This window comes from Ursus maritimus, unplaced genomic scaffold (assembly GCF_017311325.1).
Source record: "Ursus maritimus isolate PB19 unplaced genomic scaffold, ASM1731132v1 scaffold_21, whole genome shotgun sequence".
In the NCBI taxonomy this organism is placed as follows: Eukaryota; Metazoa; Chordata; class Mammalia; order Carnivora; family Ursidae; genus Ursus; species Ursus maritimus.
The window spans coordinates 51476864-51496338 of record NW_024424564.1 but is presented as its reverse complement, the minus strand read 5'-3'; the positions used below and the strand labels follow the sequence as shown (position 1 = coordinate 51496338).

Sequence of the window (19475 nt, the reverse complement as noted above, 5' to 3'; positions counted from 1 at the left end):
ATCACCCCCCCCCCCCCGCCCGCCCCACCTTTTCTCTCTCTCTATTGTAAAAGATATCCGGGTTTCTGGAGAGTGTGAGGTGACCAGCAATGTGAGCCGTCCTGCCAGAGGCAGAGCTGTTGGGGTTTTAATGAACTCAGCGCTTTCCATGGTTAAATGTGTCATTCCCAGTGGGGGAGGCGGAGGGACTGTTCTTTCTGGAATGTTGCTAGACCTGATCTGGGTAGATTGCATCCAACACTAAATCTTCTCTCACATTAAGCCCAAAGGCATATTCTTTCTCCCAGGAAATGCCCCTCTGCGGGTTCATTGCTCGCTCTGGCCCCGCACCACATGGCCTGTGACTTTTGCATAGTTTGTAATGGATCATATTTAAATAACAAGTCAAGAACTGGTGGCGGTGCAGAAAACGTTTTTTGAATTTCGGGGTGATCTAGAATCTTTATATTCCTTCTCTAGATGCTTTTCCCTTCTCTCCCTCCCCTTCACATGCTGACTTAGCAGCAAACTACGAAAACAGTGTCTTACGGAAAAGAGGTGGTTGTTTTTCTCTCTTGTAACGAGTATTCCAGACGTTGTCTGTGCAGGGCAGCCCAGCAGCTCTACGATGTCTTCAGAGGCCCCGGCTGCTTCTAGCTTTCTCCTCGTTCAGCCTCGTTCTCGTGCATGGAATACAGCTGCTGGGGCACCAGCCATCACACACATTTCAGGCATAAAGAAGGGAAAACGTGAAAGCAAAAGGCTTAAGCCAGACAAGTTTTTCTTTTTTTTAAAGGGCTTTCTTGGAAGCTTCTCTCAACAGCTTCATTGTATTGGCCAGGCTGTGTTGTACAGAGATCTTATAGAGAGAGGCACGTGATTTTTTGCTGTGTACGTTACCACCTTTAGAAAAAGCAAGGTTCTGGTTGTAAGGGAGAAGGAGGGAGTACACTCAGGCAGGCAGATGTTAACGGTCCCTGCCATCCTCTCTCTCTCCACATTTTGAGGGTGCCTGTTCCGTACTTGGTACAGGACTAAGCCACATGGGGACATGGAGAAAGCAGAAGTTTCATTGCTTGGGGCCAGTGACCCATGGGTAACATAAAATGACAAAACATCCAAGGACACGGAAGTCAGATTAGTCTCATTGTGTAATTAGACTAATTGAGCTAGTCCATCCATCAGGAATTTGAGGGCGGCTTTACCTTCCGGTTCCCTGTGATTGGCTCTTCCTGATGGTAAATTGCTATTCTTCATCCTCGGTAAATACACCGTGCGGTGTTCGGTTCACTGTTATCCTTAGTCCCATCCTCGTAGTCCCAGCTGAGGCCCCTGGAGACAGACATAGGGCTGCAGAGCTCATTAGCAAACTTGCAAAGTGAGACGTGGATTAGCGAAGCAAGAGTCTGTAACAGCCCAGCCCAGTCCAGCGCCCCAGATTCTTGGTGCCCGTGGCTCCTTGCTTCTCACCTGCCTTAGGAGGGGGTGAGCTTTCCTTCCTCTTTCCAGCAGAGCATCCCCATGCCCTCTGGGGGCCGGTCAGACTCACATAGCCAGGAACTGGCCCCCTCCCACCCCGAAGCATCACTTCCTAATCAAACAGGCTTTCCCACTTGGGGGTCAGGGACCAGGATATAAACCGAGCCCAGTGAACACCACCGAGCATCTCATAGGCCTCGGGTGTGGATAAGCAAATTGACTATGGTGACTCGGGGAGAATTTGATTTTTTTTAAAGTCAAGTATTAAATATTTTCCATCCGGTTTTGAACCTTCTGTTGGGAGCATACAACTGTGGTAAATAAAACATATTTTAAAACTCTTTAGTGTGTATTATGGTCAGTTTTGTGGGGGGAAAAACAAAAAAATTAGGGAATTATAACAGGGACAAACAGAACGAATTCTTGCCATTTTTGACAACATGGATGGATCTCAAGGGTATTATGCTAAGTGAAACAAGTCAGAGAAAGACAGATGCCATATGATTTCACTTACATGTAGAATCTAAAAAACAAAACAAATGGACAAAAAAAACAAAGCGGGAAGAGACTCATAGATACAGGAAACTGTGGGTTTCTGGAGGTGGGGAGGCCTGGGGGACAGGGGTAGGTGACATAGGTGAAGAGGATTAAGAGCTCCAGAACTCCAGTTATAAGATACATCAGTCCTGGGGGTGTAATGTGCAGCATGGGAAATGTAGTCAGTAATATTGTCGTAACTTTGTATGGTGACAGATGGTAACTAGACGCATCGTGGGGATCATTTGTAATGCATAAAACCATGGAATCACTACGATGTGTACCTGGAACTAATAGGACATCGTATGTCAACCACACTTCAGTTTTTAGAAGTTTAAAAAAGGACAAACAGAAACTTTTGTAGTAAGAGACTCAGGTATACCCACACCGAATCAGAGACCCCAAGAGCAGGAGATCTGCGTGGGGTCATCTCCCCACTTTAGCTGTTAAAGGCTTTTGGTATCATGTTGCGTTTCGGCTACCGTGGGCACAGAGAGGAGTTCTCCATGCTCGCTCTGAGGCCCCATCAGATTCAGCACATGGAGCACCGGCTCACTAAGCTTGTTGGGGGTGGGGGGCTCATGACTCAAGTTAGAAACAGGGACAAAGAGATGAAGGGCCATGCTCTTGAGGACCGGTGGTGGGGGCCGGATGAGTAGACCTGCTGCTTTAGCTTCGCATTCCTAACAGCTTCCCAATGGTGCTCCTGTTTTAAGGGGTGACCAGCTGTGTGTTCAAAGTCCCTCGCATGTTCATTTTTGTTGGACCATGCCCCACACAACCATCAAAAGCCTGTATTTCTCCATCTTCTGGCCATAACCCTCTGCCAGAGGCCAAAATTGACTCTTACAGCATTCAGCTGTGCCCACATTGGCCATATCTCCCAGGCCAGGAGCAGCTGCTGACCCTCGGTGTCAGTCAACCACGTCTCCAGGGCTTCTGCTTTTGCCTTGTGTTCTCAGAGCCTTTCTCCCCGGATGGCCTTTGTCTCCTAAGTACCACAGTGTGCGGACTTGCCTTCAGTTCCAGAGGCCGGCGCTCATCCGGAAGGGGAAACCAGTCGGGGTCTCAGGTTTTGCCCCTCCAGCGCCACCAACCTAGCGAGAGCTTTGCTGAGTGGCCCCCTGCCTGGCCCAACCCTGTTTCTCAGCCTCAATTCCGCTCCCAGAACCATCAGCTCTTCCCAGGGAAAATGCAATTGCATAGCCTCAGTTTACCCCTAAAGGGTCCTTCTCACCTGGGAACTTTAATCCCTCAGACTTCATGGCGTCCTTGGCTCTTCCATGCCTTCGCATTATCTTCCAGTTGCTGGGGCTCTTCTAGCTGTTTTCACTGGGATGTTAGCGGACTAGGAATTGCTCCATCCTACCCTGAATCAGTCGAAGTCTGTCAGCTTTATTAGTCTTTTCCAAGTAAAAACCTTTTTTGTTATTTTTTTCTTATAAATTTGTTTTATATTTGTGTATTTCTGTGTTACTTTGATGACTTTTCCCCTTCTACTTGATCGGGATTTAATTTGCCTTTCTTTTTCTAATTTCTTGAAACTAAATGTTAGACCGTTGCTTTTTAGCCTTTATTTCTCTCATGTATGGATCAATGGCTACACATTGTCCTCTAGGTACAGGCTTAGCCACATCTACAAGTTTGGGTGTATCATTCATTGTCATTCAGTTTAAAATATGTTATAATTTCCCTTGTGATTTCTTTTTTTCCAATGGTTTATCTACACAGTGTATTGTTTAATTTCCACACAGTTGGAATTTTCTATTTGCTATAGAATGTTAACTTTGTATTATATATATAATTAACAGGTGTATATAGTTAACAAATAAGGTAACATATAATTTACCTTTTATTATTGATTTTAAAATTGATTCCATTGTGATCAGAGAGTAAATTCTAAAGTCTAAATGACTTCAACCTATCCTATGAAATACACTGAGGCTTGGATTATGACCCAACATATAGACAATTTCGGTAAGTGTTCCATAAGCCCATGAAGAGAATGCATACTCTATCATGGTCCTTCAGGTTTCTAAGTATGTCAATTAGATAGATTTCATTAATTGTATTTTTCAGAACTTCTGTATCCTTATCAAACTGTTGCCTGTTCATTCCATTAGCTATTGGGAGAAATGTGTTGAAGTCTCCCATCTGATTGTGAATTTGTCTAGTGAAGATCCCTCTTTATTCTGTTGATCATTGCTTTATTCACTTTGAAGCTAAATTATTGGGTGCACATAGATTTAGAATTGCTTCAACTTCCTGTGCATTATCTCCTTTATCATTATGACATGACTCTTGATACAGAGTAATGGTACTTGCCTTCGAGCCTATTTTTGTCTGATAATAACATAGTTACTTCAGCTTTCTTTTGATTCATGTTTGCATAGTGTATGCTTTTCTGTCCTTTCACTTCAAACTTTCTAGGTGCTTATATTTCAAGTAAGTCTCTTATAGGCAGAATATAGCTGATATTTTAGAAGATAGGTTGTGACAGTCAGTGGTCTATTTGGAGTATTTAATTACTAATATTGTTGGTTTTATGTCTATCATCTTAATATTTTTTGTATTCGATTCAGCTGTCTTGTGGGTCTTCTTGACTTTTTTTAGAATATTCAACTATTTCTATTAGTCCGTTTGCCCCTCTGTTAGCTTATTTGGTGAGAACATTCTTCTGCCATTCATAGAGAGGCTACACTAGCGATTGCAACATGCGTCCTTACCTTATAGTTCGTAGTTAAAAATAAACTATTATGTTTACCATTTCCCTAACAATGCTGGATTTAAAAACGCTTAAATTTCACTTACCCCTATCTTTTGTGTTATTGTAGTCATGCATTTAAATTTTACATGTAGGTTAAATCCTGCAGGACACTATTATTATTATTATTATAGTAAATAAGCTGTCATATGTGTCTACGTATCTACCCTTGCTCTTTCTTTCCATCTTACATTTTTGTGCTAGCACCTGTGCTCCTTTTTATTCTGTCTAAAGGCCTCCTTTTGTCTTTCTGCTGATGCAAGTGTGCTGGCAACTAACCCTCTTGTTTCCATGGTTTTTTACACTGTCTTCCTTAGTCTTTACCTCACACCCTTTTTCTGGTGCAGGACCCTATCCAGGATCCCACATTGCATTTAGTCGTCACATCTCCTCGGCTCCTCTTGGCTCTGGCAGTTTCTTTCTCATACTCTCCTTGTTTTTGACTGACCTTGACAGTTTTGAAGATTACTTGCCAGCTATTTTGTAGAATGTCACCCTTTGGGATTTGTCTGATATTTTTCTCATGATTAGACCGGGGTAATGTTTTTGGAAGGAAGACCACAGAGGTAAAGTACCCTTTTCATTGCGTCCTATCAGGGTATATGCCATCAACATGGCTGATCACTCTTGATATTGACCTCGATCACCTGGCTGAACTGTCTGCCAGGCTTTCCCACTGTAAACTTACTCTTTTTTCTCTCTCTTTCTGTTCTGCATTCTTTGAGGAAAAGTCACTATGCACAGCGCACAATGAAGGAATGGGGAGTTATTATGCTCCACCTCTTTAAGGATGGAATATCTACGTAAGTTATTTGGAATTCTTCCGCGTGGGAGCTTTGTGTCTTCGGTGCCATGTATTAATTTGTTCATTTCTTTCTATCAGTAGGGACTCATGCCTCATTATCCTTAAATGTCGGTATGACCCTTCATAGGGTTTCCTTTTCTACTCCTGATTTTGGTGATTCGTTTTTAATCTTTTCTCTTTGTTTATTGAATAGTTTCGCTGGAGGTTTATCACTTTTATTGATCTTTTTTTATGAAACAAGCTGTGTTTTTATTGATTTTCTCTATTGTTTGTCCATATTCGATGTCAGTCATTTCTCCTCTTTTCTCTTATTTCCTTTCTTCTACTTACTTTATTTATTTTTACTTCCTTTGGGTTTAGTTTGCCTGACACATAAAGGGATTCTTCTTGGAAGGCTGACCTTGAGAACCTGGTAAAATTCCTGATGGTAAATCCATGAAAGTATGGCCCCCCATCCAAAGACCAGACCGCCAGGAGTTTTTCAGTCTTAAGCTAATCTTCGCTCGCCTCCAGTAGTTTGTCCAAGTACCACTTAAGTATTCCTACCAGTTTGTGGCTACAGTGGCTTCTGCCCCAGGTTGGCTGTGATTATGTATTCACCTATCATTCCAGATGTCAGATTTCTCTAATGGCTCTAAGATAAGTTACTGATTTTCAGTATGTTCAGCCTTTTTCTTGTTGTAACAGTGGAAGTGATGACTTCCAAACTCTTCACATGTTAAACCTGGAAGCAGAAGTTCACTCTTCCTTTTTAAAGATATTTTAGCTGAGAATAATAGCATTTTAGGTTGACAATTACACCCTCCTGGCATTTTTAAGATATCATTCCATTGTCTTCGGGCTTCTAGCAGGTGTGTTGATAAATAAACCATCAGTCATACTGTTGCACATTTGAATGCAATGTGTCTTTTTCTTTCTCTCTCAGTTTTTAGAATTTTTCTGTTGGTCTTTGGATTTTAGCAATTTTCTAGATATGTTAAGGTATGCCTTTCTTTGTATGCATTCTTCTGGGGTTTACAGGTCTTCTTGAGTCTGTAGGTTGATGTGTTTAATAAAAATTTTGTGAAAAATTCCCAGCCCTGTCTCTACTCCTTCTACGTAGGCCCCGTTCTCTCTCTTTCTTGGCCTCCAGTTGTGTGTATTAGGTCTTGTATCTCACTCTTTTATGTCCTTTCCGCTATTTTTCTTTCAGTTCTTCAGTTCAGGAATTTTCCATTGACCTGTCTTCCAGTTCGTTAATCCTGTGCTCTGCTTTTTCTAATCTGTGGTTAGTTTTAGTCATATAATTCTTAATTTTAGTATTTTTTCAGTTGTGGGATTTCCATTTGGTTATTTTTAATGTATTCCATATTTGTACCTTTTCTTCTCTTGTCTCAACATATGCCTCTATTTTCTTAAACATATTTATAGTTCTTTAAAAATCTTTTTTTTTCCTGCTAACTCCAGTATCTGGGTCACCTGTAGATCTTTTTCTATTGTCTTGTATTCCCCTTGATTTTGGGTCACGTGGTCCTGTCACTTGACATGGCAGACAGATTTTTATTAAATGTCAGATAACGTGTCAAGAAAATTGAGAGGCTTTAGGTAGTGGCAGCCTTTCCTTTGCTGGTCAGGTAGAGCGGGGACTGATGACTTTAATCCAGTTAGGGAGGGAGTTGATTTGAGGCTAGATTGCAGTTTCCCAAGGCTATGTTTGCTTTTTTTTTTTTTTTAAACTCCTTTTCCTAATGTAGCCTCTAAAGTTTATAACTCAGAACCTGGGTTATTCTCTGAGTCCTTGCTCTTGAGAAATCCTGAACTTGCAACCTTTGTTTTCTTGGGACCACAAGGTGACAAAAAAAAAAAAATTCTATTTGTCTTTCAGAGGCTTTCTGCCTTGATTCTTAGTCTTCTGTCCCACACAGCTTCTGAACTCAGCAAACATCTTTAGGGGAAAACCGGCAGCACTGGGCTTAGTTCTCTGCTTCCCCTTCTCACGAGGAATCTGTTGAAGTCTCTGGTTTGGGTGTCAGGTCCCATGAACTCATCACAAGTTCTGTTTGCTTCTCCACCTGCTGGTAGCGACCATCTGCCTGGGCCACCGGCCCCAGCCTGAGCCTCTGACCCTGCGTGAGTGAGGGTTCTGAGGGCTCCCCCTCCTCTCAGATTGTTGTCCCTTTGAGTCCTGGTTGCCTCAGCAGCTCTCTGTACTTCAAAGAGATGTTTTGCTGTATTTTATCTGGAGCTTCTGTTTGTTCTCAGTGGAAGCATAGACCTTCTACAAGGAAAAGTGTTCCAACACACTGAACATCAACCATTCCATTTTTGATGGGCATTCACTTCTCTTTTCCTTTTTAAATCTCTTTAAACTATCTTTCTTTAAGGGTCTCTACATACTGATGTTTTTATTTCTATGGGATGGAATCCCAGGAGTAGGACTGCTTGGTCTAACATAATAATTATAATGTTGTCTGTTTGCTTTTTTTAAAGATTTATTTATTTATTTGAGAGAGAGGGAGGGAGAGATTGTGGGGGGGGGGGCAGAGGGAGAGAGACTCTCCAGCAGACTCCCCACTGAGTACAGAGCCGGATGTGGGGATCTATCTCACAACCCTGAGATCATGACCTGAGCCGAAATCAAGAGTGGGACACACAACTGAGTCACCCAGGCGCCCATTTGCTCTTTAAGACCACACACTGTAGCATTTCCTATTTCTAATAGCAATGTAATAGAGTATCTTTTTTTCCAACCCCTGTTAGCAATAGGCATTATAGCTCTTTTAAATTTTTGCTGGTCTGGTAGTTTTAAAGTAATAGCTCAGTTTAACTTTAATTTGTATTTATTTCCCTGACTACTGGTAAATGTGTAACTTTTTTGCTATTAGGACTTGTTCTCCTGGGAGTTGCCTATTTATATCCTTTGCCCTCTTGTCAATGTTTAAGAGATGTTTATAGTAGACGTCATTATTTATCCTGTGCTCATAAGAAGCTTTGAGTTCTCAGTTTACCCCCATCCTCTGGATTCTGACCCCTGGAACTTTCTCCCCTGCAAGGCTCTGTATCTCTCTTGATTAGACCCTAGCCTCTGCCCTCCCAGCTTCTACGGCTCTTCTCTGACACTTCCCCCTTTGACCAGTTCCAGCCTGGTTCTTTCCTGAGGGCACTGCTTCCCAGTAGCCCCAACTTCCTCACTGAGATGTGGTCTTGACAGGGGCAGTTATCTGTGTCTTTTTCATTCTCTGCTCTATCCCCAGCATCTAAGACAGAGGCCAGCACATAAGTGCTCAATAAAGATTTTTTGAATGAACCCCATCAATTTTGAAAAGAAGTATAGTGTTTTGGTTTAAAATGTAAACTCTGGAGCCAGGCCACCAGAGCTGGAATCACAGCTCTGTTATTTAATACCTGTGTGACCTTGGGCAAACCCCTCTGGGCCTCAGTTTCCTTATCCCTAACGTGGAAATCATAGTAGTAGCTACATCAGAGGATTGTTATTAGAATTAAATGAGCGCATATATGTGCATTGGTTTCCTAGGGATCTGTAACAAATTACCACAAACTAGATGGCTTAACACAACAGAAATTTATTCTCTCTCAGAGAGTACTTCTGGAGGCCAGAAGTCCAAGATCAAGGTGGCAGCAGAGTCATGCTTCCTCTGATGTTTGTAGGGGAGGAGGCTTCCTTTCCTTGACTGCTCCAACTTCTGATGGTTGCTGGCAGTCCTTGGCATTCCTTGGCTTTGTAGCTGCCATTACTCCAATGTCTGACATCTTCCTTTGGTGTCTCTGTGTCTTTACTTAGTGCCTCCTCTCTGTGCGTGTGGGTCCAGATTTCCCTCTTACAAGGATTGCATTCATTGGATTGAGGGCCCTCCCTAATCCAGTATGACCTCGTCTTAGCTTGATCACATCTACAAAGACCCTGTTTCCATTAAAGGTCACATTCACCAGAACCAAGGTTAAGCCTTCAACTTATCATTTGGGGGGACATAATTCAACTCAGTACAATATGTAAACTCTTTCAATAGGGCCTGGCCCTTGGGTTCACTCTTGTATTCCTAGTGCCTTCAACAGTACCCGGTATACAGGTGTCCATAAAAATCTGTTGAATTAGTTAATTGATCAGTGCTTTGTCTTCTGCACTACAAATATATATTCAAAATCTGTCATTTGTCTTTTTGTTTTATCTTTTCCATTAAAACATTTAAAGTGTTGTACAGCCAAATGTATTTGTCTTCTTTCCTATCTTCCTTTTTCTCTTTTCTTAAAAATAGATTCTGGGTTTGTGGTCTTGGTTAATAAAGTGTCATGCCTCTAGCCCCCAGGTCCCCCTCCCATATTTTCCTAGACTTTCTTGCAAGAATTTTTACTGTTTTATTTTTTTAATGAAATACTTAATCCATATGGGATTAATTTTCGTATATGGTGTAAGATGGGGCTCTTCTACATTTTCCCACCAGATTGTCATTTGCGAAATTCTCATTCTTCTTGGGTCTAAGTCTGGAAATTTCTATTTCACTGATCTATACATCTTTTCTGTATCAATGTAATATTTTGTTGTTGTTTTAGTGAAATTGATCCTCATTTTTCTTCCTTTTCACATTTTTTTGGCTATTCTGAGGCCATGTTTACATTTGTCCGTATAAATTTTATCCATTTGCATTATTAGGGTCACAATTGGACTACATTAACTTATGTATTAAAAATGTATCTGTTCTTGAAATCAAGAAGAGAAAAGATAACGTAATGTGCAGAAGGGGAGAACAGAGAGCCTGTCACTCCCAAGGAGAGTGTGGCCATTCAGTTTCCCCTTCTGCTGCACTTGACTTAGCGCTCAGCTCTGGGCCTCACGGTGTGCGTCCACTTGCCCTTTGGGCAACAGATCCAACCCTAGGACTTGAGAACAGCCTCCTCTGAAGGAAGAATGGCTCATCTGCTCTTATCTTCGGTCTTCACAGTCTATTACTCATCTGCCCACAGAACACTCTAAGATTTTACGCATGTGTGCGAGAATGAGCAGGTTCTGGATATTTGCCTCTAAAATTACTTGTCTGGTTGAGTCAGTCGTTACACCTGGGATTCCCCTTGACATTGAAAAGCTGTCAGATCACACTGAGGCTGTCTCATTTCACAATTTTTGAAGGTTAATTTTGGTTCAGCATTTTGTCCTCCTGAGCCATCAGAACACAATTTTAGTCTTGTTGGGTTCTTTGGGGATAATGTATTTTTTAAAAGTCTAAACCAGATCGTCATTGTCATCATCCTTCCTGCAGCAAAAGAGAAAAGAAAAAACACTGTTGTACAACTCGGTGATCAGTGTCGACAAGCCGCTGCTCTGTCTTGAAAGTCCAGAGTTGGGCGCTAAGGTTGGAGGAAGGATTGGTTTTGAAAATGTGGTGCAGTACCTTGGCCGGGGCATCAGAAAGAGTTAGATCAGGTGGACCAGACAGCTCTAGCCTATGGACTAGAAGTGTTTAGATTTGAGGTGTGGTCGGATTATGATCATGGTGTCTTCCTAGTGGTCACAGCATTGTCACCAAGTTTATGGAACTTCATAGATGCAAAGAGCCGCAAAGGCCCTCAGAGCTCATGTACCTGTCATTATCCTATCTTCACCCCAGCTCCTCTGTTTTCACCATCTCAGCGGATGCTTCCCTTACCCAGAGACGTCGGGCTTGGTCGTGTGGCTCTCTTTGACATGGCGTGCGGCAGTGTGACCCGAGCAGCAGACTTAGATCTGCTGTGTGCTCTAGCTTGGCCTCGTGCCCCCGTGATCTGCTAGTAGAAGAGCTTTCCCAGGGCAGCTGTTGTCCCTTCAGTTTGATCCCCAGAATGAATGCACCTGAAACAGGCCTAAACCCAGCCTGCAGCCTGATGCCAAGCCCAGTCAACCCACAGCCTGAATCAGAAACACCCAGCCAAACCCATCTTACATCCGCCAGACCGCACTTGACCTGCACACCCGTGAGCGTGAGAGTACATGTTTGTTTTCTTGTCAGCCACTGGGCTTTGGGTAGTTTGTCAGGCAGAAGCTGGTTCATGGAGTCCCTGTTCCTGCTGCAGCCCTGTTCAAACATGTGGTACATACGGGCTCGCCCAAACCCAGTCTCCACGGTGTCTTTGCAGGCTGCCCAGCCTGTGTCATTTGAATGGGGAGTGACTCGCTTCCCAGCACGTGGCTGTGCAGAAGATACCACCATTGCCCATTATTTCTAGAGCCAGAAGCCTCCACTGTGAATCCAGACCGTCACCAGTGCTGGGTTGTTGTCACTGGCCACCAAGCAGCTCTGGGCAGTAACCCGCACCTAAGTTACTGGAGTGTCTGCACGCTACTCCCATGCGCCCCTGGGCTCCGGGCTGCTCATCTGTCAAAGGTGAAGCGGAAGCTGATGCCGTCAGGCTCCCCCGGTGCTGTCCCACGGTGTCCGGCCAGCAAGGGTCCACACCTCTGCTCTGCCTCTCACAGCTGAGTCTTTCCAGGATACAGGGGGCCTCTTTAGCTTCCTTCCTAAATGTTGATCTCCTCATTCGTAGGATGGTGTCGGTCATATTTTGTTGAGGAGCCCTGCGAGGCTTAACTAAGATAATGTGTGCAAGTTGGTGCAGTGGCCAGCACCTAGTAGATCTTCCATCAGATTCTCTTTGTCGATGATACCTGTGAAGTTTCCATCACCACCTGGAGGCAGGAAGGCGTGTGGACAGCTGTGAGGCCGGCTCTGGCGCTTGTCAGTAGGCGGTCCGTGCCGGGACTCCGCTCGAGACGTTGCAGTGTAAACTCCTCCACCTGAGCCCGGTGTCTAGAGCACCCACCGCCGGCCGTGTTCTCCCGCAAGGGGCTCTTCTCCGAGATGCTCCAAGCAGATCACTGCAAGCGGCTCCTCACCATGAGAGATGCTGAAGGAAGCTCTTCAGGATGTAGGAGTTTGATACTAGATAGAACTCTGATGACCGAGAAGGAGTAAGGAACATTGGAAATGGTACATATCCAGTTAAATATAGAAAGCTATTTTTTTGTAATTGAAACATGCATATGGGGTGCCTGGCTGGCTCAGTCGGTGAAGCACCTGCCTCCAGCTCAGGTCATGATCTCAGGGTCCTGGGATCGAGTCTCGCGTTGGGCTCCCTGCTCGGTGGGGAGTCTGCTTCTCCTTCTCCCTCTGTGCTCGCTCTCTCAAATAAATAAATGGAAAAATCTTTTTAAAATGCATATGAGTGCTTAAACCAAACATTGTCTTGGGCTTATAATCTATGTAGATGTGGAAGAAATGGCAATAGTAGCTTAAAGGACAGGGGCCGGGTAAGGCCTAGATGGTCATGAGTGTTCTTCATTTTATGCGAGGTGGTTCGGTATAAAGTCTATATAGCCTGCGAAGAGGTAGGGTATATATTATAATCCCAGGGCGACCACCAAAAGGATGGTACAAAGAGGCTTAGCGAACGAGTACTCCTCACACGGAGAGACGGGTGGATGGTTCTCTGCCCGGAGGCTCTGCGGTGGCTGGGCTGGGAGAGACCGAGTCACTCACCCAACTTCTTATTGTGGCACCTACTCGGGGATGCCTGTCCTCACCAAGAGAGCTGGCGATGTTCCCCTGGAATGGTGTGGCCTCTTGTGGAAGATCCAGTCTGCAATCTAAGGGCCATCCCAGGGATGGCGGGAGGGACGATTTTGTGAATCACAGTATGCCATGGCTTATGCTGGCTTGTCACTCTTGGAGGAACTTTCTTCGGGAACTGCCTCCTAGAAAAGACCAAATGACTTGACTTGAATGGCTAAATGTTTGGAAATCTGCTTTATAAATGCTGCAGCTTAGGCTTACGTTGTGCGGTAAATTGCCCCCAAGGGTCATGATAAATCCAGTTGATTTGCTGCTGTGTTCATCTTAGAAATGAGAGTGTGCAAGGGGAAGCTCTAGAGACACGCGTGTTTGTCAAGTGCATGGTGCCTCTTCCAGCGATACACCCTCTAGGTTTGGCATCCTGCGTGATGTTCTGTGCCCGTGGGGGGTCGCACGCCTGCAGCCTCTGGCCGGGCTGCTCAAGGCATGCCTACCCTCGGTGTGCTTCACAAGCCTGCAGGCTGTGAAACATTTGCCTACAGACATTTCCTTAGTATCCGTTACATATGTTTTTGTGAAAGGACTGAGCAGGAGGAATTTGCAATGAATAATTCATGTGTAATTGTTTTCAAAATATAAAGTTATTTTTCAAAGAAAGCAACCAATCTATCCGTTTCAGAGTCCCCCTGCCTCTCGGGTGCTTCTGTGTGGGCCGCAGCTTTCCATCGAAACACTCATGCCATCCCGCGCTGGGCCAGGCTCCTCCGCAGAGCTGGGACAGGGTGTGCGTGCAGATGGCGCAGAGCTGTCAGAATTCCCAGCCAGCCCCTCCTGCTCAGGTCCCCAGGCAGGCCTTTGGGACAGTCTTGGATTCCAGTGCTGCTCTCCACCGAGCTCCTGCAGGCAACACCACCACACCTGCATTCCCTTCCCTTTTCACGCGGCTTCCGATCCTGCACCAGACACATCCTGCGGCTTTGTTTACTTTAACTCACACACACAAGCCAAGCCAAGGCCAGGGCCTGACCAACTGGGCCAGTACAGACACAGCGAGCCACTGTCGTGTTCTGTTCATTACTGACACTGATAGAATAAGAACAAGCCAATGGTGCCAGCTCCCTGGGTCCTAGTCCCACACACCAAGAAGGATGCACCCAAACGGAAGGAGCCAATGACTGCCCACAAGTTGTGGATACCCTGCTGCAGCTCAGTGGGTTTACATTCTGCAGTTCTAGTCTGAAGAGGCCGAGGCAGAATGCTCCGTATCTGTAAAGACCTCAGCACGATCCTGACACGTAGCAGGCAATAAGCATGGTGATGGTGATGATGGTGGTGGTGGTGATGATGGTGATGATGATGATGATAGTGATGATGGTGGTGATGATGGTGATGGTGGTGATGGATGATGGTGGTGATGGTGGTGATGGTGGTGATGGTGGTGATGGTGGTGATGATGGTGATGGTGGTGATGATGGTGCTGATGTTCATGATGATGGTGGTGATGATGGTGATGATCGTGATGATGGTGCTTATGTTGATGATGATGGTGCTGATGGTAATGGTGGTGATGGTGGTGATGATGGTGATGGTGGTGATGATGGTGATGATCGTGATGATGGTGCTTATGTTGATGATGATGGTGATGGTGGTGATGATGGTGCTGCTGATGATGGTGGTAGTGGTGATGATGGTGATAATGGCGATGATGATGGTGGTGGCAGTGATGAGTACTGTCTCATCTCATCCCCTATTCTTCCCCCCTTCAGCTTCCTCCACAGAATGCAGTCAGTGTAGCACTGACCCTGCTGTCCTCTGCTCTTCAACTTACTCTAGCTTCTTGTGGCATCAGAGCCCCTGGCCTGTGCTAATGGCTGGTCTTTGTATTCCATGTCCCCTTCCCCTCCTAGAACACAGACAAACCCTTCCTTCAAACCCATCTCCAGACTTTCTGCACTTGCAGACAGATATCTTTCATCTGTCCTGGGTGAGTTCAGCCATCCTGGATGTCTTTGGCCCTTCGATGCAAAACATTTCAAGTGTGATTCAATGTCCTTTTCCGGAAGAAAACTCATGTTTTCTAATTTAAATTGTGGTGCTTTGAGAGCAGCAGGAATGATATCTCCTGTCCTGCCTATATTCCCCTCAGCATCCCTTCTGGGGGGAATTCACCTGCAGGCAGGTAACACTGGCCAGGTTGTTGGCCTACTGGCCACTGGCAAAGGGGTGCCGGCATCATCTGCTCCTTGAACAACCCAGCTAATCAGTTTCTCCTAGAAAGGCATGATTCTAGATAATTCCACTTCACTATTTGTAATGTGGAGAAGTGCATTTTCTCATTTGTCCCCCCACCCGCCCAATCACTCCCACAAAATGGAAACCATTAGTAAGCAGTAGGTTCCGTGTGGTGGGAGGAAGGGATCACAGATGACTTTCAGTGAGCACACTCACATAAGGAGAGGAGAGAAGGGTCCGTGGATGCCCTCTCCCCCACAAAAAAACACAGTAGCTTACAGCTTAAACTGGATCGTAATGAAACGTCAATCAAAATTTTAGTTTTCCTTCCTCAAACCACCCTGCTTTATTTTGTTTGTGTTTCCTAGGATATACGTGAATATAAATCTTACTTAGGAGACTTGAAACTCACGGCAGTCACAGCAGATGTGAATTTGGATTATCTTGGAAGGTTTGCAGCGCTGACTGCAGCCGCCAGGGCTGGGCCCACTGAGCCCAAGCCCGGGAGCCCACTTACTCCTTTGTCCACTCACTCGCTCAAAAACAAACCTTGCACTGGGCCAGGGAGCCAGGCTCCCCCCCCCAGGCCCCGCCCGCAGGGAGCCTGTGGGTGGAGACAGACGAGTAACAATCAGGCTGGATGGAGCACAGGGGCCACAGTGGTGAGGGGCTGCGGGGCTGGAGGGGCTCCGTCAGCAGGGAGCCTGCGACAGCCTAACCGCCTCTCCCTCCGCTTTCTTCCTTGCCAGGTACTGGAGGCTAGCGGAATGCCCATGGATGACGACCAGTACACTCTGCTGACTGCAAAACTAGGATATAAGAAAGAAGGGATGAGTTATCTTGATTTTGCAGCAGGATTTGAAGGTAGATCATCGCCAGCACCAGCCCTGCTGGGACGTGGCTGGTGGCGCCGCCAGGCTGTCCCAGCAGAGCCTCGACGCCGCTGGGTTGAAGTAGTGTGAGCTGGGACGCGGAAACAGTGTGCTCTAAGACTGGAAACAGACATTTTTGTTTGATTTTTGTCTGACTGTGTTTCGGCCTTTTCTTTTCACTAAACCAAACTGAGTGCAGGAGTTTGCCTGACAGAGCCTTCTCCAGACTCAGAGCACAAATGGTTTCTAAAATTTGCTCCAAAGCCCGTGCTCCTTCCATCGCGCTTCCTGTCCTTTGAGATTTTTCTCCTGAGAATAGATCCTGCTTGTCTGTGCTTAGTGGTACCCATGCACCACCATGGCAAGTGTCCCTCCTCCTGTTCTGTAGAGAAGGACACAGAGATTCTAAGAGATTCAGTGACACGCCCAGGAGCACTCAGCCGCTGGCTGTCCTCTCCCCCTGCCCCAAAGCGGTTGCCAGGAACTTTGTGGCGTACAGCACAGTCAAGCCTGGAAGCTGGGGCCCCTGTTTGCCCCCTGCTCTTGTTCTGCTCCCCCAGCAGAGAGATGACGAGCAGCTGACACCCCATCTCTCTGCCGTGTCTTCCTCCCCCTGGTCTCCACTCTTGCTGAAGTTTAGACGGACAAATAAGCCCTCTAGAAAAGCTACGGAAAACACACATATACGTTGATGGGATTCTATCCTATTTTGCCGCAAACGCACTGCGGGCTGGACAGAGCAGGACACGGAAGGCCTGTTTGCGTGTTGCCAGCCTCCCCGCATTCGGTCTGGGAGATGACTTCTCAGTGGGATGGGTCTCCCCTGGAGACACTGGCAGCTGGGACTCCTCAGCGGGAAAATGTGAAGGTCCCTTCTGACCATGGCAGACTAGCATTTGACAGTCCCATCCTGGGGGAGGACAGGTCCCACGTGCATGAAAAACAGGCAGTTCGAGAAGCCATAGAATTTTGGAATGTTGACACTTTGGGTTTATGTTTTGACATTTTTGGAGGAAAACAAAAAGAAGGAAAAAGAACTCACATATATTATGGTGCTTCCAGTGTGCCAGGTGAGTTCATTTTTCACGTGAGGAAATTGGGGCCCAGGGTGAGTCAGTCACTTGCCCCAGGTCCCAGAGCAGCGGGTGCATTGCAGACTGGAAATTTGACTCAGTAGCCATCAACTGCTTTTGGCTTTCTCCCTGCCCTGTTCTTTCCTCCCCACTCCTCCTCCTCCTCTGCCCCTCAGCTCCCCAGCCCTGCCTATCTCCCTGCATAGCCAGATGCTGACAGGGGTGGGGGTGAAGACCTAGGCCCCAGGCTGGCCCCAGGCCAGAGGTCTGGGGTACGCACTTAAGTAGCAGGGGAAAGTGTTATCTGCCAGGTGTAGTGAACCCGAGGGGGGCCACGCCAAGCCCAGGTTAAGGTGAGGCAGAAGCCAGATTCAAGACTGGACCATAGGATGCCCACGAGCTCCAGACGCTCTGCCCACTGTCCATCCTGCAGACCTCAGCAGTGGGGAGAGGGTGGTGACGACATGTGCAGAGAACCACATCTAAAACCAAGTCCCAGGTTTGTAACCTGGCTTTACGCAAGGCCACGCTCACATTGTCCCAACCTGATGGAAATGGGTTGTTTTTTAAGTAGAGATTATAGTTTCTTCCTCTGTTTTGGGGGAGAGAGAGGGTATAACTCAGTAATTAGCCTGCTGGGCTCTGGAATCTGGTGGGCCAGAGTTCGGTGTTGCTGTCCATGAACTCTGTGACCTTGGGGAAGTTGGGGGAACCCTCCCTGAGCCTCCATCTCTTCATATGTAAAATGGGCAAAATAATAGATTTCCTTGCATGTAAATGAGGCACAAGAAGAGAATCCACCTCTTAAGGTTGTGGAAAGACCAGCAAATACTTGAGGGCCCCTCGTACAGTGTCCGGCAGATAATCGGTCAGGAAACAGCTGGGGATTAACAAATTCTGATTGACTTACACATTGCTATGTTCCGGGCACAAGTCTAGGAACCAAAAGCGGGCAGGGAGATTCTCATTCACTGCCTCCAGGAATGGAGAGATGAGCAAGATATGGTCCTGCCCTGTTGGAAGAATGGGCATGGTGGCCGCTGTGTGCCAGCCTAGAGCGTGGCCCCGCCATCCGAGAGCGAGTCCTTCTTGCAGTGATGGGAGAATGTCCAAGAAACTGAAGGGAAAGAAACCAGACAATAGCCAAGTTAATGCTAAGTTCATTTCACAGAGCCTTATCCCCGTCGAATATTCTGGCAGGATTCGGGACAGGAAGAGATCCAGCATTGCAACAGAAATAAAGAGGTAGGCACGCCACTAATGGAAGTCTTCTGGTTTATGTCATTGTTTCAGATGCTAAAATGAATGGGCCAGAGGTGACCCCATTGCAGACTCCAGTTCTTTCAAAGAATAATTTAGACAGCTACTTTATAACCGCTGAAGAATGCCTGAAGCAATTCCCCCAGAGACTGAAGGAAGCCTTCCGGGTAAATGATGACCTATCTACTGCTTGGCTTATGTGGACACCCCCTCCCCCCGTGCTGTCCCATGCTCCCCGCCCTTCAGCCATGTGGGCTGTGACTCCGGGAGCCCGTCATGTTCTGCCCATCATGAGACACAGCGCTTCTCTCCACAGACTTGGGCTTACCCTTTCTCTCCTTCTTGGGAAGGGGGACTCAGGCTTAACTCTGCAATCCCCTCCCCTCCCCTTCCTGAGGTGCTTCCCTGCTGCTGCTTTGCTGGCTCTGCCTTCTGCCTCTCAAAGGCCTCGGAGAAATAAGGAGGGGGTGGGGTGGGGAGGGTCAGGACAACCTGAGTTACAGGGAATTTAGGATCCATTCATCCATCCTCTTCACATCGCCTGTTCACTCACCAGACGAGCATTACACACTTAGGATAGGCTGGAATCTCTGCTAAGAGCTGGGGACGAAAGGTAGAAACTCCATCCAATCCAAGACGCAGTTGGTAAACAGAGAGTTCAGGCACATGGGGTTGTAGAGGGAATGGTAGCCTGCCATGGGGGCACAGGGAAAAGACCCCACTAAGGAGGACTTCCTGGAGGAGGTGGCCCCTGAACCGAATCCTAAACGCCCAGCATGTGCTGGCCAGAAAAAGAAAAGAACAAACACTAGAAGAGGGAGGTTGCTCAAGGCAGGTGGCAGACAGATCATGGGCTTCGGGGGAAAGCTCACCGATTGCTAGGATGGGTTGCATGTGGAAACTGGAATGGATAAGATGGGAGAAGTAGACAGTAGC

At 46.4% G+C, this 19475-nt stretch overlaps 1 protein-coding gene across 1 annotated transcript in view; it reads left to right on the top strand.

Moving 5' to 3' along the window:
- Positions 1-19475, top strand: part of EFCAB6 (EF-hand calcium binding domain 6) — a 217357-nt gene that overhangs the window by 114307 nt on the left and 83575 nt on the right. Inside the window, exons 16-17 of the mRNA XM_008702910.2 lie at positions 16084-16198; positions 18573-18706. Of these exons, the coding sequence (XP_008701132.2) occupies positions 16084-16198; positions 18573-18706 (249 nt within the window). The remainder of the gene's footprint in view (positions 1-16083; positions 16199-18572; positions 18707-19475) is intronic.